Below are 21,274 nucleotides of genomic sequence, written 5' to 3' on the forward strand. Positions count from 1 at the left end.
TGGAAAGGTAAATTGAAGGCGATATCCTGGCTTTGAGCTGGTGTAACGTTGACAGATGAGCCCCACCAGCATCACGTGTACCCTGGGAGATGACAGCATCCCTCACACTCACCACTGGGGTTACTAAACATTACTCAAATTTGCATGACTGGACCGAATGTGTGTGTGTGTGTGTGTGTGTGTGTTGAGAAGACAGGGGGATCAAGAGGCAAGAGCACCAACACTACCCTCCTTCGTCAGGCGGCTCTTGGGTTTCAGTATGGCAGCAGGTGACAGGTCAGTGGCAGAGGTGCGGGTCCCAGAGGAGTCGGGGATGAGGGGGGGGGGCAACATTCTCAGGGACAGTGGGCGCGCTACATGCCAGCCACGCACTATAAGTACTTTACTGGCACTTACTAATGCTTGTCTCTCTCTCTCTCTCTCTCTCTCTCTCTCTCTCTCTCTCTCTCTCTCTCTCTCTCTCTCTCTCTCTGCTGATAAGATGTGGCTCTGCAATGTTTCTCTCAAAGTTTAGTATAGTATTGTAAATAATATAGATGTTATTAGATTATTCACTCTAGCTGCATATACTATAGGAGTGAGCAAGTGATGGCTGACAAGCATTGCAATAATACTGCTGCTGTCTCTTACTTTATGCTTTGGGTGTAGAAAATAGCAGGATAACGCATATTTAAATAACACATGTTAATTTGCTTGAATACTTGCATCAGTAGTGGTTCAGTATAACTCCAGCGCCTTAGTGTTTTGCTCTTCCAGACCTTCGCAAAACCCATCGTATACATGTAATGCGATAGTATAAAGTGTAGGAAAAATGTCATCTGCCCTTTATGCTACAGGTGACTCATGAGCTAGGCATTTTTTATCTATTCCCCAACAAGATTCCCTCTTACATAAAGAAAAAAAGTGGACCTGTGGGAGTGTGGGGTTTTCAAGCAGGGTGAGACAAAGACGTGTATTCTCCAGGGAGTAAATTATCAGAATCGCCAAGAATGTACCTAATACGCAACCAGAATAATTTGAAACACACCCATAAAATACATTCTGTTATCATAACAATGACAATGAATGAAAATTTTCACGCCACATCACAAAATATCACAACTTTGCTTTATAGGCTGGGAGCACACAAGCGACCTTGTGGCGCTACATCGTGGCACCACGTTTGATATGTGACTGACTGCCCATAGCTCACCCACAGTCGCTCATGTGCTGTGGCAGGGATGAGCAACAGCTCACCACAGTCACTTGTCACAGATGCTCGTATGTGCAGGACAGCTTCTGAACAATGCAAGCTCATGGAGAGCTAGCTACAACCCAGCCACAAAATTATGCCACAGAGTTGCTCGTGTGCTCCAGCCCAAATAGCTACATATTCTAACCTAAAGTTTATCTAATCTTTACTACTGTGCTTTACTTAATCTTCCGTGTTTTAGGTGATTCTGATAATTTCCCTGAAAATGCTTGCTTTCATCTCACTCCACCTGAAAACCCTGCACTTCCACACCTTCACAGACTTGTTGGCAGTTGAGGGTTGGTGGCATTTTTCTGCCACTTTATACAATTGTGTTATGTGTTTACAATGGATTTTGTGATGGTCTGGAAGAAAATAGTTGAAAAATAAGGCACTGTTGTTATACAGTACCTTTGCATCAATCATCTCTTTTTCTTGTTCATAATAACAAGGATTTAGTTACTTAATGACCAGCACTGTGTGGACTTTACAGTGAATATTGATAAACCAATAATGTTCACTCAAATATTTTACCTGAGGACAGTGCAATTCAAGGTGTAGTGAGTATCTGTGTGTGTGCTTATTTGTACAAGTGCAATGTGGACCTCGCAAGTCTGCCTTTCTGCTGATAAACATTACTGCTACGTCTCTTGAATAGAGTTGCCACCTCCATCTCCAAAGAATATGAAATGCAGTAAGATTGGAACAGTGGTGATTGAATATTTTGTCACGATTAGTTTGAATTAATTGTTTTATTTACTTGACTATTCATACAACCAAAGATGAAGCAAATGGCATTCCTAATTGGTTGAAAACTGAATGCAATACTTCACGCTTCAGTATAGAATGATGATGTGTTTTAAGTAACAGGTGGACACCAAAGTCAGAGATTACCTTGTGGGTTGATTCACCAAGCCACAAAGCATCCAGCCATTCCTCATCCCTACCATCATTTCCTCTGCCAAGCCTTTCTCTCTGCTTACTTTGTGCACATGACTAATAACAGGGTTCCTACAGGATAATGCAGGTCAAACACCACAGGTTTTCATTATCCTTATTGTTTTTATTTTCATTTATTTATTTATTTATTTATTTATTTATTTATTTATTTATTTATTTTTTTTTTTTACCTTTGTGTAGATGGGGTCTGAGGATTGCCTGAATTATTTAGCATATCTGTACACTGAGCCTACATTGATATCCCGGCTGTACAGTATTGTTGCTTTATCACCTGTAATGCATCAGAGTAATGGAGGTTTCTGTATTATTTGAAATCAAAGTGCAATTATGTTTAGCTATTTATTACATTGATGAAGTGTAGTTTCAGACTTCAAAGAAAACTGGAAGCCATTGGGAAGTGAAATGGATTTAGTGAGTGAGAAGGCAGCAAGTCTGTGAAGCCTCTCAAGTCTGTATGTTTCATAAGCACAAAATGCATATTTGTAAAAGTTTTGAAAAGAAAAAAAACAAAACTGTTCAGACAAGGAAATCATACTCTTATGTTTTTCTGCATAAGGAATGTGTACTAAGAAGTGGTCGCTTGGGTCAGTGTGAGGATGAGAGGGTGAGTGTAGGGCTTCCTGGAGGAAATGGAAGGTACGGCTGCAGGTACTCAGACTACTTATGTCACTCACTCACTCTGTTGCTTGAAGACGTGCAACTGAATGAATATGTAACTGCTGGATTTTACTTTGATATTTTTAACATACCTGATTTATTATAAAATATGTACTGCACTATTGCTCCGTCAAACCCTGTAGTGAATGGTAACCAGCAGGATCACTCAGCACAGGAAAGAATTGATGTCATGTTAAAAATAATGAAATGATACCATCCTTTTATTTGAAAGAAGTTGATTTTGGACTGTAACCTGTATGAATGATTTCTGGTTTTGGCCATGCAAGGTTTGATATACCACAAGCACATAATTATTGTGGTAGTCATAAGATCACTTACAGAATAACTTGGTCGTCAGATTATATTTTTCTGCTTCTGTTAGCATATAGTATATAGCAATCTATAATGCCTTAGCTTTTGAGTTGCTGTCTGTACCTATTTCATAATGTCAAATCTAGATAGAGAGATAAGCTTTGTGTAAGTTATCTGGAATACATTGACAGTTGACATATGGTAGAGAGGGTTAAAGAGGACTTAGTTGTATAGTAAGATCATAGAGATGCCTGCTGCTGCTGCTGCTGCTGCTTCTGCTTCTGCTGTTGTTACTGATGTTGATCATGATGATATCTTGAAGAGTGATACAGAAGTCAGTCTTGAAGCTCTCAGGCTTATCAATTATGGGTCAGTCTCACCCTGACCTGTAGTGATAACCATAATCACAACAGTAAGTGACTGGTGAGGATAGCTGTCAGTGTGTCTGGGATCACAAACAGAAACACCATCACAACTCACAAGTATTGAGTGAGGGTGTGCTCTGGAGTGGTAGTAATCTGTTTCTTCTCATTCATCTATTTCCCATAAGATTATTTGGTCATAGAAATTAGCTATTCGACTTTAACCATTATCTTTTCATCCTTGATTCATGTCCATTACAACCTTAGGGACACTGATGGAAGACTGAGAAAGAAATGTGATGTATCTTTCTTTATTTCTTTTATTTATTTCATGTTTACTTATTAACCATTAACAAAAATAAAGCTGAGTGTGATGTGGTGGCATGTGTGACCAGCACCTGCCACCTTCACATGTGCCTACAGTGACATCCACTGTATTAATCTTTTTAATCTACACTGTTCTTGACCTGCAGCAAGTGAAAGTGATGGCAGGGAAGGGGGGTGGGGGAAGTACTGACAGGTTTTAGGGATGGCTTTTTCTTTTTGTTGCTTCTTTGGGAGGAGAGAGAAGCAATAAGGAATAAAGATAACCAGGTGTAGTGTAGTAGGTAGCTGATCTGCAACATATGCTTCTCCCCTTTCAGTAGGTCAGCTGATTGCTGTACTCACAATGTTCTTATCAAATTTTTTAAATATTCATATATAAGATATTTTCAATCACATTATCATTTAACAGGTAATTAAAAATATATCAATTGAAATACAATAAAATTGATATAGGAACCATTTGGAACATTTTTAGAAATGAACATATAATAGTAGATAAGTATTTACGTGAACTCATTCATGCAGATAATTGTACTACATTTTAAATTTTATTAGCTATAGTTGGTCTTGTTGTGATAATAGAGTTAGCATACCTAGAGGCCCTTAGATGAGTGTTGTTATATGGCCTCTGTCTGTGATGGTGATCCATGCTACATACAAGGGGAAGGAAGGAAGACAGCCGTGCATGTGTGTGTGTGTGTGTGTGTGTGTGTGTGTGTGTGTGTGTGTGTGTGTGTCAGTGTATTTCATTATACACTGTAAGCAAGAAGATTTTTAAGATAAAATTTAATTACATAGAAATTTTACATAGCAATCCTGATACTTTATTTTGTTTGTCCACAGACCCTGTTTCCAAAGGTGTAACAGTCCTTGCCTACCCCAGCAATGACAAGGACATATTGTCATTTCCCAATAACGCACAGGTGCTAGTATACAGCAAGGAGGCTGGCAGCCGACGGGATCTTTGGGGAGTTGAGGTTTGTTTTGAGATCAAGAATTATTACTATGTTAAGCTCTCTCTGTGTTCATAGTGTTATGAAGTAATATAGCATTGTGATTAAGAAAATAGTCTATTTAGCTGGTCAAGAGATGTTTTGATTAAAATGTTATGTATTGGGTAGTAGTTTGTAAATTGTCATTGATTAATGCAACTGTGTCTTTTTAGTGTTGAGTAATAACTTATAAATTTTCAGTGATTCTCCATGTTATATTTGTCTTTTCAGATCAAAGGAAGGCGAGGATATGCACCTTTGAAATACATCCGTGAACACAAGATCTTAAAATCAAAACTTGACTATGAGGTGCCAACAGAACCTTATATGGGAAAAAGTGATGGAGGACCTAGCAAAGACAACCCATCTGAAGAGTCCCCCAACCAGGAGCCCAAGGCTAATGAGAAAACTGTCACTGACTTTACTGAAATTCCTAAAGTTGCCATAACTGCTGAAGATGTGGAGTACAACAACCTGCCCCCAGCACCCCCAGCAGAGGAACACCTTCAGAGTGAGGAAACCACAAGTCATGCCTCTCCTCCAAACTTAAGTCCAGAATCTGAAGATGCTAGTCAACCAGACAGTGATGGAGGCACTACTACAGAAAACAGTAAAACTCCTCAGGAAGAAGAGAAGGAAGTGGTGAAGGAGGTGGAGAAAAATGATGAGACATTGGAGGAGGAGGTGGAGGAGGAGGAACAGGAAGACAGCCAAGAAGAGGAGGAACCCCAAGAATTTCATGAGAATGAGAATATTGAAGGTGAAATGATAGATGATAGTAAACATGATGAGGTGATAGATGCCAGTACCATTGATAATCTTCCAGAAAAGGAGAAGGAAGAAGAGAAAGATATTCCTAAGAGAGAGGAAGTAGACCCCAGTGCTAGCGATGATGTGCTAATTGAACCAAGTGAGCCACCACTTGAACCAATGCCAGAATCTCCCCAGCCAGTAAATCCAGGTGAAGTTAAGGAAGAGGTAGATGATGTCAAAGAATCTGAGAGCCTCATCACTCTTGAGCCGTCATCAGTCTCTTTTGAAGTGATTGACGGTACTACTTTATATTTTGATGAAGATATCAGCACTGCCACCACCACTTCAAAGGACTCCCAAACATCAGAACTTCCTGCAGCTTCCCTTGTGTTAGGTGATACTCCTACAACAGTACCTATTCCTGCATTGCTGCATCATTCAACCCCCACCAGTCCACCAAAGGATGCACAAGTTGAGGAGCCCAAGGTGACAGACCCAGGCATTGACCAAGATGAAGCAGCAGACTCCATGCCCTTGCCAGACACAGAGGAGAGTGTCACTAGTGGGCCGGAGACAACCTCTGAGACCGTGGAATTGCCAGCCTCCGCTACTGACGGTGAAATGGTCACTGAAGCGAGTTTACACGTCAGTGAAAAAGAAAGCATATCCATGGCAGAGGAGACAGAACCACCATTGGAAGATGGTGATGAAGGACATTCTGAGGCGAGAGACATTGATTTCCTTGATTCTCTCCCAGAAGACAGAGAAACAGTTCTGACAACAGAGGAGCCAGAGAATGAATTTGGTGCTCCTAAAGTGGAAACGATTATCGAAAGTACCGATGTTCCGACTGAGAAACCTGTCGAAAGTGAGGGTTTCTTTTCATCTTGGTTTAGCAGCTCAGAAACTGCAGAATCTCCAGAGGCAGAAACTCCAGAGACTCCTGATCCGAGTGAATCAGAAGCTCCTTTGGATGATGTTGTGGAAGTTGAAGTCACAGCCTCTGAGGACACCAAAGAATCACAAGTCGGTGGTGATGAAGGAATAACTTCTCATGGTGCTGATGTGCCTCCAGATGATATTTCTGTCCCTGTAGAGGAGAGTGAAAGTGCCAATACTGATGTTCAAGTTTCACATGACACAGAAGATGTAGATGAAAATGTCCCTGACTCCTCTCAGTCCAATCTTTCATCTGTAGAGAACAGTTCTTCAGCTACAGTTGATGAGGAGCCATCATCTGATGTGCTCCTTGAGATGCCAGATAATGCCTCCTCAACAGACTTGGGTCAGAATGCCAGTGACACAGCAGAGGGTAGTGAAGAGGATGCAGGTGGTTATCTAGGTATGGAGGATTTAGAGCTTTTTGATGACATTCAGGACGGTGTGGACGTTAATGATAACACTGTAGTGGAACTGACAGCTAGTTTTGGGGATGATTTTGATTTAGCAACAGAGCTTTCACCACTTGAAGACAAAGGCAAGGCAATCAGACAACATGACAGTAGTTATAATTATTTTGATAACATGGAGTTAGATGCAATACATGATCTAGAATTAGAGAAGGAAAGCAGTGTTGTTCATAGTAGAGTGGGTTTTGCATCACATGAAGTTGATAACTCTACTACTTCAGGTACAAATGATTTGATTTATTATGATGATGATGATGATGATGATGACTCTCAAGGTGCACATGAACACATAAATACTAATGATGGTTTCCAAATTCTATCAACTGATAAGCCACTTGACAGCTACCTTGAGAAAAAGGAATTTGTTAGTTCTGGTCAGTATGGTACAGATGGTAGTATCTGGCTTGATAACCTGGAAGTTGAAAGTGCTAGTATCTCCAACTTTGATTTTGATAATGCCAGCAAATATTTGGACTCTAAAGCATCTACAAGTGTACTTGATGCTGAAAATGACACAGAACTATTAGAAAGTGCTAACATTGTAGATCATGCTTTTATTCAGCAGACTTCTAATGACAGTAATGATGAGAATGTTGCTATTGGTAATGCTGAGAAAGTAAGTGGTGCCAAAGTAATAGAAGCAGATGTAGATAAGATCCCAGTATATATAGACACAATAGATGTTGAAACCATAGTGAGTAGTACAGAATCTATCTCTTATTCCACTTCTGGAGTAGAAAACCCTCCCACTTCCTTCTCAGGTGATGGAGGGAAAGAGCCTGGACCCAGTACTGCTCGACCAATGTATGCTGATCCTGAGCCCACAATTCAAAGCTACACAGATCCTAATGTAGACCCTGATGAATTGGCACGTCTTGCAGGTGAGTTGAAGGCTAAAGCATTTGCTATAGACTTGCTTAGTCTTACTGGCTTGATATCAAATGATACTGACCATTTTATCTGTGCACATTTCAGGACAAATGATTCATTTATAAAACTGTTAGCTCGTACTATGGTAGAATATAATACAGAGAGACGCAATTTTAACACTGTTATACGTCTTGTTGAAAAACTTTTTGGTGATGTTGACAGTACATCTGATACATTAAGCTATTTTGAAGACAAGCTTGAAGAGTTGTCAATGAGTAATTCCATAAAAAATGTGTCTGGAGTAAATGAATATTTCACAAAAGATAGCACAGATAGTGTTACCGCCAGGTCTACTCTTGTAAGTGAAGGTGAAACTGAGAATTTGTTAGGAGCTCTAGAGGCTCAACAGGTGGATAAAGAATCCTTGACCAAAGCTGAAACACAATTTACAAGTAAAGTTGAGGATGTTGGTGATACTTTGCAAATAATAGGAGACAAAGGTGAGGGACAATTTACAGTGTTTGAAGATATTAGTGATGTCAAATTTGAGAGTCATGATGTGGATAAAAATGAACAGACAAGTGAGGACTTCAGTGTAGTTCAGTGTGGGGATGAAGCCAGAATAGTTCAGTCTGAGGGAGATGTGTTTGTGGAGTATGAGGTTAAGTCCTTAGTTGAACATGTGTTTGAACTTGAGGTTAAGTCTGTTGTTGAGCATGTGTTGGAAACAAATGTGGAAGCTTTGATTAAATACGAGTCTGAGGTTCATCCACTGATTGATCTTGATGACAAATCTTTTTTTGAATCTGAACTTGGATATATATCTGAACATAATTTGGAGCCTGTAGTTGAATTTGCTAGTGAGCCTGAGTGTGACCTATTGACTGAACCTAATGAGTCTGTGGTGGAACCTGATAGGAAATCTTCAGTTGTACTTGAAATAGAGTCTGTTGTTGAAGATGATAAGGAGATGATGGTTGAAATGGTAGTTGAGTCTCTGGTAGGATTTGAAGATGAGTCTGTGATTAAATATGAGTTTGAGTCTGTAGTTGAACTATATGGTGAGCATGTGGCTGAACTTGAGGGTGAATCTATGGTTGAACTTGGATATGAATCAATGATTGAACATGGAAGTGAGTCTGTAACTGAGCTTGAGGATGAGTTTGTTGAAGAACCTGACATTGAATCTGTGGTTGAACAAAGGTCTGTTATTGAACCTGAGATTGAAGGTGTGGTTAACTTTAAAGATAAAGTTGTGGTTGAACGTCATGTTAGATCTGCTGGTGGAGTGGAGGTAGAACCTATGATTGATTCTGAGTCAAAGTCTGTGCTGGAACTTAGGATTGAATGTATGGTGGAGAATGTTGTGGAATATGATATTGATCCTCAGAAAGAGAGTCCAGTTGAAACCAAAAATTTGTATGTGAAGGAATCTACAGTTGAAGGAGCATTTTGGCCAGGAGTGCAGGCTGTTGTAGAAAGTGAAATTGAGTCTACAATTCAGTATGAAGTTCAGCCTGTAATTGACCTTGATCCAATGATTGTGATTGAGAATGTTGAAGCTCTCAGCCAGTCTGTGGTACAAACTGAAGCTAAGTCAGTTCTTGAACCTGACCTTTATAAATCTATAATTCAACATGAGGAGGAGTCTGTGATTGAACCCGAGGCTGAGCCCGTACCTGAATCTGTGGTTAAGCCTGTGGTGGAAAATGAGGCTGAGCCAATGGTTGAATATGTTGAATCAGAGACTAAGCCTGTTGTTCAATCTGCGGTTAAAACTGTAATGCAGCCTCTGGTGGAGCCTATGGAGGAGTTTGTGGCCCAGCCTGTGATTGAACAAGAGGTTCACCCTGTGGTTGAAGCAGTGGTGGAGTCTTTGGCTAAGCCTGTAGTAGAACCTACAGTTGAGCCTATGGTGGAGCTTTTAGTGAATTCTGTCATGGAACTTGTGATGGAGTCTGTGTTTGAACCTGTGGTGGAACCTATGTTTGAAAGTGTGGTGGAGTCTAAGTTTGAACCCCTGTTGGGACCTGTGGTTGAACCTGTGATGGAGATTATGATCAAACCTGTGGTGGAGCCTGTGGTTGAACCTCTAGTGGAACGTATGTTTGAAACTGAGGTGGAGCCTAGGCTTCAACCCCTGGTGTGGCCTGTGGTTGAACCTATAGTGCAGCTTCTAATTGAACCTGTGGTGGAGCCTATGGTTGAACCTCTGGTGGAGCCTGTGGTTAAATCTATGGTGGAGCCTGTGTTTGAACCTGAGGTGGAGCCTCTGGTTGAACATGTGGTTAAATCTGTGGTGGAGCCAGTTGTTGAATCTCTGGTGGAGCCTGTGGTTGAAACTGTGGTTAATTCTGTTGTTGAACCTGTGGTGGAGCCTGCCATTGAACCTGTGGTTGAACATATGGTGGAGCCTGTGGTTGAACATGTGGTGAAGCCTGTGGTTGAACTTGTGATGGAGCATGTGGTTGAACCTGTAATGGAACCTGTGTTTAAACCTGTGGTGGAGTCTATGGGAGAACCTATAGTAGAGCCTATGGTTGAACCTGTGGTTAATTCTGTGATGGAGCTTCTGGTTGAACTAGTGGTGGAGCCTATGATTGAACCTGTGGTAGAGCCTGCCATTGAACCTGTGGTGAAGCCCATGGTGGAGCCTGTGGTTGAACCTGTGGTGAAGCTTGTGGCTGAACCTGTGGTGGAGCCTGTGGTTGAACCTGTGGTGAAGCTTGTGGCTGAACCTGTGGTTGAACCTATGGTGGAGCTTGTGGTCCATCCTGTGGTTGAGCCTGTGGTTGAACTTCTGATGGAGCTTGTGGTTGAAGCTGTGGAGCCTGTGATTGAACCTGTTGTGGAGTCTGTGGTTGAATCTATGGTGGAGGCTGTGGTTGAACCTGTGATGGAGCCTGTCGTTGAACCTGCAGTGGAGTCTTTGGTTGAACCTGTGATGGAGCCTGGGGTTGTACCTGTGGTGGAGCTTGTGGTTCAACCTGTGGTTGAGTCTTTGGTTGAACCTGTGGTGGAGCCTGTGGTTGAACCTGTGGTGGAGTCTGTGACTGAACCTTTGCTGCAGCCCATGGTGGAACCTATGGGGGACCTTGTGGTGGAGCCAATGGTTGAGCCTGTGGCTGAACCTGTGGTGGAGGTTGTGGGTGAACCTGTGGTGAAGCTTGTGGTTGAACCTGTGGTGGAGCCTGTGGTTGAACCTGTGGTGGAGCCTGTGGTGGAGCCTTTGGTTGAACCTGTGGTGGAGTCTGTGATTGAACCTTTGGTGCAGCCCAAGGTGGAACCTATGGGGGACCTTGTGGTGGAGCCGATGGTTGAGCCTGTGGCTGAACCTGTGGTGGAGCTTGTGGGTGAACCTGTGGTGAAGCTTGTGGTTGAACCTGTGGTGGAGCTTGTGGTTGAACCTGTGGTAGAGCCTGCCATTGAACCTCTGGTGAAGCCTATGGTGGAACCTGTGGTGGAGCCTGTGGTTGAACCTGTGGTGAAGCTTGTGGCTGAACCTGTGGTGGAGCCTGTGGTTGAACCTATGGTGGAGCTTGTGGTCCATCCTGTGGTTGAGCCTGTGGTTGAACTTCTGATGGAGCTTGTGGTTGAAGCTGTGGAGCCTGTGATTGAACCTGTTGTGGAGTCTGTGGTTGAATCTATGGTGGAGGCTGTGGTTGAACCTGTGATGGAGCCTGTCGTTGAACCTGCAGTGGAGTCTTTGGTTGAACCTGTGATGGAGCCTGTGGTGGAGCTTGTGGTTCAACCTGTGGTTGAGTCTTTGGTTGAACCTGTTGGGGAGCCTGTGGTTGAACCAGTAGGGCAGACTGTGGTTGAACCTGTGGTGGAGCTTGAGGTTCAACCTGTGGTAGAGTCTTTGGTGGAATCTGTGATGGATTCTGTGGTTGAGAGTGTGTTTAAACCTGTCGTTGAACCTTTGGTGGAGCCTGTAGTTGAAACTGTGCTGCAACTTGTGATTGAACCTGTGGTTGAACCTGTGGTGGAGTCTGTGACTGAACCTTTACTGCAGCCCATGGTGGAACCTATGGGGAACCTTGTGGTGGAGCCAATGGTTGAGCCTGTGGCTGAACCTGTGGTGGAGCTTGTGGGTGAACCTGTGGTGAAGCTTGTGGTTGAACCTGTGGTGGAGCCTGTGGTTGAACCTGTGGTGGAGCCTTTGGTTGAACCTGTGGTGGAGTCTGTGATTGAACCTTTGGTGCAGCCCATGGTGGAACCTATGGGGGACCTTGTGGTGGAGCCGATGGTTGAGCCTGTGGTGGAGCTTGTGGGTGAACCTGTGGTGAAGCTTGTGGTTGAACCTGTGGTGGAGCTTGTGGTTGAACCTGTGGTAGAGCCTGCCATTGAACCTGTGGTGAAGCCCATGGTGGAACCTGTGGTTGAACCTGTGGTGAAGCTTGTGGCTGAACCTGTGGTGGAGCCTGTGGTTGAACCTATGGTGGAGCTTGTGGTCCATCCTGTGGTTGAGCCTGTGGTTGAACTTCTGATGGAGCTTGTTGTTGAAGCTGTGGTGCCTGTGATTGAACCTGTTGTGGAGTCTGTGGTTGAATCTATGGTGGAGGCTGTGGTTGAACCTGTGATGGAGCCTGTCGTTGAACCTGCAGTGGAGTCTTTGGTTGAACCTGTGATGGAGCCTGGGGTTGTACCTGTGGTGGAGCTTGTGGTTCAACCTGTGGTTGAGTCTTTGGTTGAACCTGTTGGGGAGCCTGTGGTTGAACCTGTGGTTGAACCAGTGGGGCAGACTGTGGTTGAACCTGTGGTGGAGCTTGAGGTTCAACCTGTGGTAGAGTCTTTGGTGGAATCTGTGATGGATTCTGTGGTTGAGAGAGTGTTTAAACCTGTTGTTGAACCTTTGGTGGAGCCTGTAGTTGAAACTGTGCTGCAACTTGTGATTGAACCTGTGGTGGAGCCTGTGGTTGAACCTGTGGTGGAGTCTATGACTGAACCTTTGCTGCAGCCCATGGTGGAACCTATGGGGAACCTTGTGGTGGAGCCAATGGTTGAGCCTGTGGCTGAACCTGTGGTGGAGCTTGTGGGTGAACCTGTGGTGAAGCTTGTGGTTGAACCTGTGGTGGAGCTTGTGGTTGAACCTGTGGTGGAGCCTGTGGTTGAACCTGTGGTGGAACCTGTGGTTGAACCTGTGGTGGAGCCTTTGGTTGAACCTGTGATTGAAACTTTGGTGCAGCCCATGGTGGAACCTATGGGGACCTTGTGGTGGAGCCAATGGTTGAGCCTGTGGCTGAACCTGTGGTGGAGCTTGTGGGTGAACCTGTGGTGAAGCTTGTGGTTGAACCTGTGGTGGAGCCTTTGGTTGAACCTGTGGTGGAGCCTTTGGTTGAACCTGTGACTGAACCTTTGCTGCAGCCCATGGTGGAACCTATGGGGAACCTTGTGGTGGAGCCAATGGTTGAGCCTGTGTCTGAACCTGTGGTGGAGCTTGTGGGTGAACCTGTGGTGAAGCTTGTGGTTGAACCTGTGGTTGAACCTGTGGTAGAGCCTGCCATTGAACCTGTGGTGAAGCCCATGGTGGAACCTGTGGTGGATCCTGTGGTTGAATCTGTGGTGAAGCTTGTGGCTGAACCTGTGGCTGAACCTGTGGTTGAACCTTTGGTGGAGCCTGTAGTTGAACCTGTGGTGGAGTCTGTGACTGAACCTTTGCTGCAGCCCATGGTGGAACCTATGGGGAACCTTGTGGTGGAACCAATGGTTGAGCCTGTGGCTGAACCTGTGGTGGAGCTTGTGGGTGAACCTGTGGTGAAGCTTGTGGTTGAAGCTGTGGTGAAGGCTGTGGTTGAACCTGTAGTTGAACCTGTGGTGGAGCCTTTGGTTGAACCTGTGGTGGAGTCTGTGATTGAACCTTTGGTGCAGCCCATGGTGGAACCTATGGGGGACCTTGTGGTGGAGCCGATGGTTGAGCCTGTGGTGGAGCTTGTGGGTGAACCTGTGGTGAAGCTTGTGGTTGAACCTGTGGTGGAGCTTGTGGTTGAACCTGTGGTAGAGCCTGCCATTGAACCTGTGGTGAAGCCCATGGTGGAACCTGTGGTTGAACCTGTGGTGAAGCTTGTGGCTGAACCTGTGGTTGAACCTATGGTGGAGCTTGTGGTCCATCCTGTGGTTGAGCCTGTGGTTGAACTTCTGATGGAGCTTGTGGTTGAAGCTGTGGAGCCTGTGATTGAACCTGTTGTGGAGTCTGTGGTTGAATCTATGGTGGAGGCTGTGGTTGAACCTGTGATGGAGCCTGTCGTTGAACCTGCAGTGGAGTCTTTCGTTGAACCTGTGATGGAGCCTGTGGTTGTACCTGTGGTGGAGCTTGTTGTTCAACCTGTGGTTGAGTCTTTGGTTGAACCTGTTGGGGAGCCTGTGGTTGAACCTGTGGTTGAACCAGTGGGGCAGACTGTGGTTGAACCTGTGGTGGAGCTTGAGGTTCAACCTGTGGTAGAGTCTTTGGTGGAATCTGTGATGGATTCTGTGGTTGAGAGTGTGTTTAAACCTATCGTCGAACCTTTGGTGGAGCCTGTAGTTGAAACTGTGCTGCAACTTGTGATTGAACCTGTGGTTGAACCTGTGGTGGAGTCTGTGACTGAACCTTTGCTGCAGCCCATGGTGGAACCTATGGGGAACCTTGTGGTGGAGCCAATGGTTGAGCCTATGGCTGAACCTGTGGTGGAGCTTGTGGGTGAACCTGTGGTGAAGCTTGTGGTTGAACTTGTGGTGGAGCCTGTGGTTGAACCTGTGGTGGAGCCTGTGGTTGAACCTGTGATTGAACCTTTGGTGCAGCCCATGGTGGAACCTATGGGGAACCTTGTGGTGGAACCAATGGTTGAGCCTGTGGCTGAACCTGTGGTGGAGCTTGTGGGTGAACCTGTGGTGAAGCTTGTGGTTGAACCTGTGGTGGAGCTTGTGGTTGAACCTGTGGTAGAGCCTGCCATTGAACCTGTGGTGAAGCCCATGGTGGAACCTGTGGTGGAGCCTGTGGTTGAACCTGTGGTGAAGCTTGTGGCTGAACCTGTGGCAGAGCCTGTGGTTGAACCTTTGGTGGAGCCTGTAGTTGAACCTGTGGTGGAGTCTGTGACTGAACCTTTGCTGCAGCCCATGGTGGAACCTATGGGGAACCTTGTGGTGGAACCAATGGTTGAGCCTGTGTCTGAACCTGTGGTGGAGCTTGTGGGTGAACCTGTGGTGAAGCTTGTGGTTGAACCTGTGGTGAAGCTTGTGGTTGAACCTGTGGTAGAGCTTGTGGTTGAACCTGTGGTAGAGCCTGCCATTGAACCTGTGGTGAAGCCCATGGTGGAACCTGTGGTGGAGCCTGTGGTTGAACCTGTGGTGAAGCTTGTGGCTGAACCTGTGGCGGAGCCTGTGGTTGAACCTTTGGTGGAGCCTGTAGTTGAACCTGTGGTGGAGTCTGTGACTGAACCTTTGCTGCAGCCCATGGTGGAACCTATGGGGAACCTTGTGGTGGAACCAATGGTTGAGCCTGTGGCTGAACCTGTGGTGGAGCTTGTGGGTGAACCTGTGGTGAAGCTTGTGGTTGAACCTGTGGTGGAGCCTGTGGTTGAACCTGTGGTGGAGGCTGTGGTTGAACCTGTGGTGGAGCCTTTGGTTGAACCTGTGGTGGAGTCTGTGATTGAAACTTTGGTGCAGCCCATGGTGGAACCTATGGCGGACCTTGTGGTGGAGCCGATGGTTGAGCCTGTGGCTGAACCTGTGGTGGAGCTTGTGGGTGAACCTGTGGTGAAGCTTGTGGTTGAACCTGTGGTGGAGCTTGTGGTTGTACCTGTGGTGGAGCCTGTGGTTGAACCTGTGGTGGAGCCTGTGGTTGAAGCTGTGGTGGAGTCTGTGGTTGAACGAATGGGGAAGACTGTGGTTGAACCTGTGGGGGAGCTTGTGGTTCAACCTGTCGTGGAGCCTATGGTTGAACTTGTGCCAGTTGTTGAACCTATGGTGGAGCCTTTGGTTGAATATGTGGTAGAGCCTGGTCTTGAACCTGTGGTTAATTCTGTGGTGGAGTTTGTATTTGAACCATTGGTGGAACTTGTGTTTGAACCTGTGGTGGATTCTATGGTGGAGCTTGTGGCTGAACCTGTGGTTGAACGTATGATAGAGTCTGTGGTAGAATCTATGGTTGAACCTGTGGTGGAGTCTGTGGTTGAATCTGTGGTGGAGCCTGTGGTTGAACCTGTGGTGGAGCCTGTGGTTGAACCTGTGGTGGAGCCTGTGGTTGAACCTGTAGTAGAGCCTGTGGTGGAGCCTGTAGCTGAATCTGTGGTGGATCTTGTGGCTGAAACTGTTAAGCCAGTGGTTGAACCTGTGATGGAGTTTGTGGCTGAACCTGTTGTGGAGCATGTGGTTGAACCTGTGGTGGACCCTGTGGTTGAGCCTTTTGTGGATTCTGTGGTTAAACCTTTGGTTGAACCTGTGATGGAGTCTTTGGTTGAACCTGTGGTGGAGTCTGTGGTTGATCCTGTGGTGGAGTCTGTATTTGAACCTGTGGTGGATTCTTTGGTTGAACCTGTGCTGAAGTCTGTAGTTGAACCTGTGGTGGAGTCTGTGGCTGAACCTGTGATGGATTCATTGGTTGAGATTGTGTTTGAACCTGAGGTGGTGTCTTTGGTTGAACCTGTAGTAGAGTATGTGGTAGAACATGTGGTGGAGCCTGTGATGGAGGCTATGGTGGATTCTGTGGTTGAGATTGTATTTGAACCTCTGGCAGAACCTATGGTGGAGCCTGAGATTGAACCTTTGGTGGAGTTTATGGTTGAACCTCTGGTTCAACCCATGGTTGAACCTTTGTTGGAGTTTGTGGCTGAAGCTCTGGTGGAGCCTGTGGTTGAGATTTTGTTAGAACCTATGGTGAGTTCTGGGGTTGAACCCTTGGTGGAGCCTATAGTTGAACCTTTGGTTGAGCTTGTGGTTGAACCTCTGGTGGATTCAGTGGTTGAGATTGTTCTTGAACCTGTGGTGGGTTCTGTGGTGGAGTCTCTGGTTGAACCTGTGGTTGAAACTGTAGGGGAGCCTGTGGTTAAACCTGTGGAGGAGCCTGTGGCTGAACCTGTTATGGATCTTGTTGAACCTGTGGTGGATCCTGTTTTTGAACCTGTAGTTGAACCTGTGGTGCAGCCTGTGGCTGAACCTATGGAAGAGCCTATTGTTGAACCTGTGGTGGAGCCTGTGGTTGAATCTCTGGTTCAACCTGTGGTTGAACCTATGGTGGATCCTGTTGTTGAACCTGTGGTGTATCCTGTTGTTGAACCTCTGTTGGAGCCTCTGGTTCAACCTGTTGGTAAACCAGTGGTGGAGCCTGTGGTTGAACCTGTGGTGGATCCTGTTGAACCTGTGGTGGAGCCAGTGGTTAAACCTGTTTTGGAGCCTGTGGTGGATCCTTTGGTGGAGCCTGTGGTTGAACCTGTTTTGGAGTCTGTGATTGAACCTGTGGTGGAGCCTGTGATTGAACCTGAGTTGGAGCCTGTGATTGAACCTGAGTTGGAGCCTGTAGTTGAACCTGTGGCAGAGCATGTGGTTGAACCTGTGGTGGAGCTTGTGGTTGAACCTGTGTTGGAGCCTGTGGTTGAACCTGTGTTGGAGCCTGTGGTTGAACCTGTGGTGGAGCTTGTGGTTGAACCTGTAGTGGAGCTTGTGGTTGAACCTGTGATGGAGTATGTGGTTGAACCTATGATGGAGCCTGTGGTTCAACCTGTGGTGGAGCCTGTGGTGGAACCTGTGTTGGACCCTGTTTTTGAACCTGTGGTAGAGCCTGTGGTTGAACCTATGATGGAGAATGTGGTTGAACCTGTGGTGAAGCTTGTGGTTGAACCTGTGGTGGAGCCTGTGGTTGAACCTGTGTTGGAGTCTGTGGTTGAACCTTTGGTGGAGCCTGTGGTTGAACCTGTGGTAGAGCTTGTGGTTGAACATGTGGTGGATCCTTTGGTGGAGCCTGTGGTTGAACCTGTTTTGGAGCCTGTGGTTGAACTTGTGATGGAGTCTGTGGTTGAACCTATGATGGAGCTTGTGGTTGAACCTGTGGTGGATCCTATGGTGGAGCCTGTGGTTGAACCAGTGGTTGAACCTATGATGGAACCTGTGGTTGAACCTGTGATGGAGCCTGTGGTTGAACCTGTGGTGGATCCTTTGGTGGAGCCTGTGGTTGAACCTATGATGGAGCATGTGGTTGAACCTGTGGTGGAGCTTGTGGTTGAACCTGTGGTGGATCCTTTGGTGGAGCCTGTGGTTGAACCTGTGTTGGAGCCTGTGGTTGAACCTGTGGTAGAGCTTGTGGTTGAACCTGTGGTGGATCCTTTGATGGAGCCTGTGGTTGAACCTGTGATGGAGCCTGTGGTGAATCCTTTGGTGGAGCCTGTGATTGAACCTGTTTTGGAACTTATGGTTGAACCTGTGTTAGAGCCTGTGGTTGAACCTGTGATGGAGCCTGTGGTTGAACCTGTGGTGGATTCTGTGAATGAGATTGTGTTTGAACCTGTTGTTGAATCTTTGGTGGAGCCTGTCATTGAGCCTGCGGTGGAACCTATGGTTGAACCTGTTGTGGATTACGTGAGTGAGATAGTGTTTGAACCTGTGGTGGATCCTGTGGTTGAACCTGATGTTGAAACTGTGGTGGAGCCTGTGGATATACCTATGATAGTGGTGGTTGCTGAACCTGTGTTGGAGCCTGTAGTGGATTCTGTGGCTGAGATTGTTTTTGAACCTGTGGTTGAACCTGTGATGGAGTCTCTGGTTGAACCTGTGGTGGAGCCTGTGGTTGAACGTGTGATGGAGCCTGTGGTTAAACCTGTGGTAGATCCTATGTTTGATCTTGTGGTGGAGCCTGTTGTTGAACCTTTGGTAGAGCCTTTGGTTGAATCTGAGGTAGAGCTTATTTTTGAACCTGAGGTAGAGCCTGTGTTTGAATCTGTGGTGGAGCTTGTTGAACCTGTGGTAGAGCCTCTTGTTCAACCTGTGGTGGAACCACAGGTTGAACCTGTATTTGAATCTCTGGTGGAGTTTGTAATTGAACATGAGGTGGAGCCTGTGGTGGAACCTGTGGTGGAGCTTCCAGTTGAACCTGTGTTGGAGGCTGTAGTTGAACCTTTTTTTGAACCTGTGGTGGAGTCTGTGATTGAACCTGTGATGAATTTTGTGGTTGAACCTGTGGTGGAGCTAGTGGTCGAATCTGTGGTAGAGCCTTTAGTTGAACAAGACATTGAGCCTTTGGTTGAGCCTCTCTGTGGAAAAGAGGTTGAGCTTGTGGTTGAAGGTGATATGGGGTTAGTTTTTGAGCCTGATAAGGAATCAATGTATGACCCCAGTAAGGAGTGTATGGTAGAAACTGAGATTGAGTTTTTGGTTGAACATGATGTTGATGCATCGAAACATGAAATTGAATTTGAGGTTGAGTCGTTTGTTGAGTTTGAACTAGAGAGTGTTTCTGACATTGGTTTTGAGTCAGTTGTACAATCTATGGATGAAGTAGTATTTGAACCTAACATTGAGTCTTTATTTGAGTATAAAGGAGATCCTCTGGCTGAGTTTGAATATAAAGATGTTAAAGCTGAATCTGATTATCATTCTGTTATAAAAAATGACTCAGACTCTTTGCTTGAAGGTATAGTTGGATCTGTAGTTGAAGGAGAGGATGGATCTGTGGAAGAAGTTGAGAATGATTTTAGAATTCAACCTGAGATTATTGTGATGGAACTTGTTGAGTGTGGGAATGAACAAAAGATTATGCTTGTTGAATCTGACAATGAATCTTTTGTTGAATCTGAAATTATGTTTGTTAATAAACCCAAGATTGAGACTGAAAGTGAATTAAAGGATAAATCTGTGGTTGAAACTGAGAGTGAACTGAGAGGGGTTGGACTGCAGGATGAATCAGTTGTTAATTTGGAAGTAGAATTTGATATACATGAGAGAAAGTATATTGATGAAAAAGATATTGGTTATGAACCCATACCAATGGCTGACGAATATTTTTACCCACTGTGCAATATTAATTCCTCAAATTACATAGATCTGGATCCCATATATACTATAAGAGTAAACTTAAATTCCTCAAAGACTTTTGAAGATTTTTCTGAAACTGTTGACTATGTAGAAAGATTAATGGGGTCAACACATGAGTGTCAAGAGGTGCACATTGTAAAAAAGAATTTACTGGGGGTATCTTATTATCAGGTAGTGATTGGTCAGTCTCCTACAAACCTTTATGACTGTAAAGTGTTTAGTATGGAAGAAAAGAAAAGTCAACTCTATAGTCATTCTGCAGCTGGAAGTTCCAAGAAGGGAAACTTGGAAGAAGTAACTTTAGAGCTTGCATCTGAGTTGAGGGACAGAAATTCTATGAAGCAGCGAGAGAGTTTTGAGTCGTCATTTATTACAGGAACTCATGATCCCAGTAAAGAGAATTCCTATTCAGCTAAGTTTGTACAGAATACTGGAAGTAATGTTAAAAGTCTTGATGCTTCAATTTTGGAAGGTTTTTATTGTGGAGGAAAGGGTGATACCACTAGCAGTGTTGAGTCATCTTCTGATGTGTTTTCAGTTGATGTTACTGGTTTACTTGGAGATGTTAGAAACATTGCTGATAGTACAGAAACTGAAAATATTAAGATTTTTGAGTCTGATAATGTTGATGAAGGAAATATTGAGTACAGGCAAATAGATGGCACACATAATGTGGAAAATGTAAATGTTAACATTGTTGAGACAATTGATATAGATGTTGAAGGTGAAGCTGATAATAAGTCTGCTGATGCCATTAATGTTGATCCGTTGATTTTTTTTGAGAAAGAGAAAGTAGATAGGGATGATAGCATCAATGATATGGGCAGAGTTGAATCCTTTGTTGGAAGTGTTACTGATGTTTGGGAAGCTGATGTGGACAATGAACAGTCTTGTATTAGTGATACTGAGTCACATGTTGACATTATTGATAATTTTTATTTATTTTTGCCAAGCAGTGTAGAGATTGATGTCAACACTGTAAATGAATGTAAGACTGGTGAGACTAGAAAATCATTGGCTTGTAATGGTTTTCCAGAGTCAGTGAAGCATGATGCAGCAGCACTCTCAACTTCAGAGAGTAAGATAGAGAAATTAGACCCTGTAGTTAATGTTGTAGAGTACAATGAAGTGCTTGAGAATAATATTGAAATTAAACCAGTGCCTCAGCAAGTAACTCTGCTGGAGGCACAAGCAATATTGAATGATAGTACAGTAGCACCAGGGTTGGTGCCATTAGAAAGTACTGAAGGAATTTCGAAACATAACTATGTTACCTCAGTACATAAAGCTAGGGCAATATCGTCATTATTTGATGAGGAATTATTGGCACACAAAAATGAAGAGGGACTAGAATCAAAAAATGATGATGCAATAATAATACCTGGAGGTGAGCTGAAGTCA

General features: G+C 44.7%; 4 protein-coding genes across 4 annotated transcripts; 3 read left to right on the forward strand and 1 right to left on the reverse strand.

The window, feature by feature from the left end:
* The first annotated feature begins 1,457 nt into the window (after window positions 1–1,457).
* LOC123513945 lies at window positions 1,458–10,003 on the forward strand. The gene is made up of 6 exons (XM_045271441.1): window positions 1,458–1,530; window positions 4,693–4,826; window positions 5,073–5,483; window positions 5,790–7,884; window positions 8,263–9,867; window positions 9,993–10,003. The coding sequence occupies exons 1-6, from the start codon at window positions 1,458–1,460 to the stop codon at window positions 10,001–10,003; spliced, it is 4,329 nt and encodes a 1,442-aa protein (XP_045127376.1).
* Window positions 10,004–10,006: 3 nt separating this feature from the next.
* On the reverse strand, window positions 10,007–10,948 carry LOC123513948 (putative per-hexamer repeat protein 5). The gene is made up of 2 exons (XM_045271442.1): window positions 10,885–10,948; window positions 10,007–10,836 (listed from the first exon to the last, which is right to left on the reverse strand). Exons 1-2 carry the CDS (start codon window positions 10,946–10,948, stop codon window positions 10,007–10,009), a joined length of 894 nt encoding a protein of 297 aa, XP_045127377.1.
* LOC123513949 (cytadherence high molecular weight protein 1-like) lies at window positions 10,947–13,036 on the forward strand. The gene is made up of 2 exons (XM_045271443.1): window positions 10,947–12,912; window positions 13,026–13,036. The coding sequence occupies exons 1-2, from the start codon at window positions 10,947–10,949 to the stop codon at window positions 13,034–13,036; spliced, it is 1,977 nt and encodes a 658-aa protein (XP_045127378.1).
* LOC123513950 (titin homolog) lies at window positions 12,966–21,264 on the forward strand. Its single transcript, XM_045271444.1, has 2 exons — window positions 12,966–21,096; window positions 21,261–21,264. The coding sequence occupies exons 1-2, from the start codon at window positions 13,100–13,102 to the stop codon at window positions 21,262–21,264; spliced, it is 8,001 nt and encodes a 2,666-aa protein (XP_045127379.1). The 5' UTR covers window positions 12,966–13,099.
* The last annotated feature ends 10 nt before the right edge of the window (window positions 21,265–21,274 follow it).

This window comes from Portunus trituberculatus, chromosome 37 (assembly GCF_017591435.1).
Source record: "Portunus trituberculatus isolate SZX2019 chromosome 37, ASM1759143v1, whole genome shotgun sequence".
NCBI lineage: Eukaryota > Metazoa > Arthropoda > Malacostraca > Decapoda > Portunidae > Portunus > Portunus trituberculatus.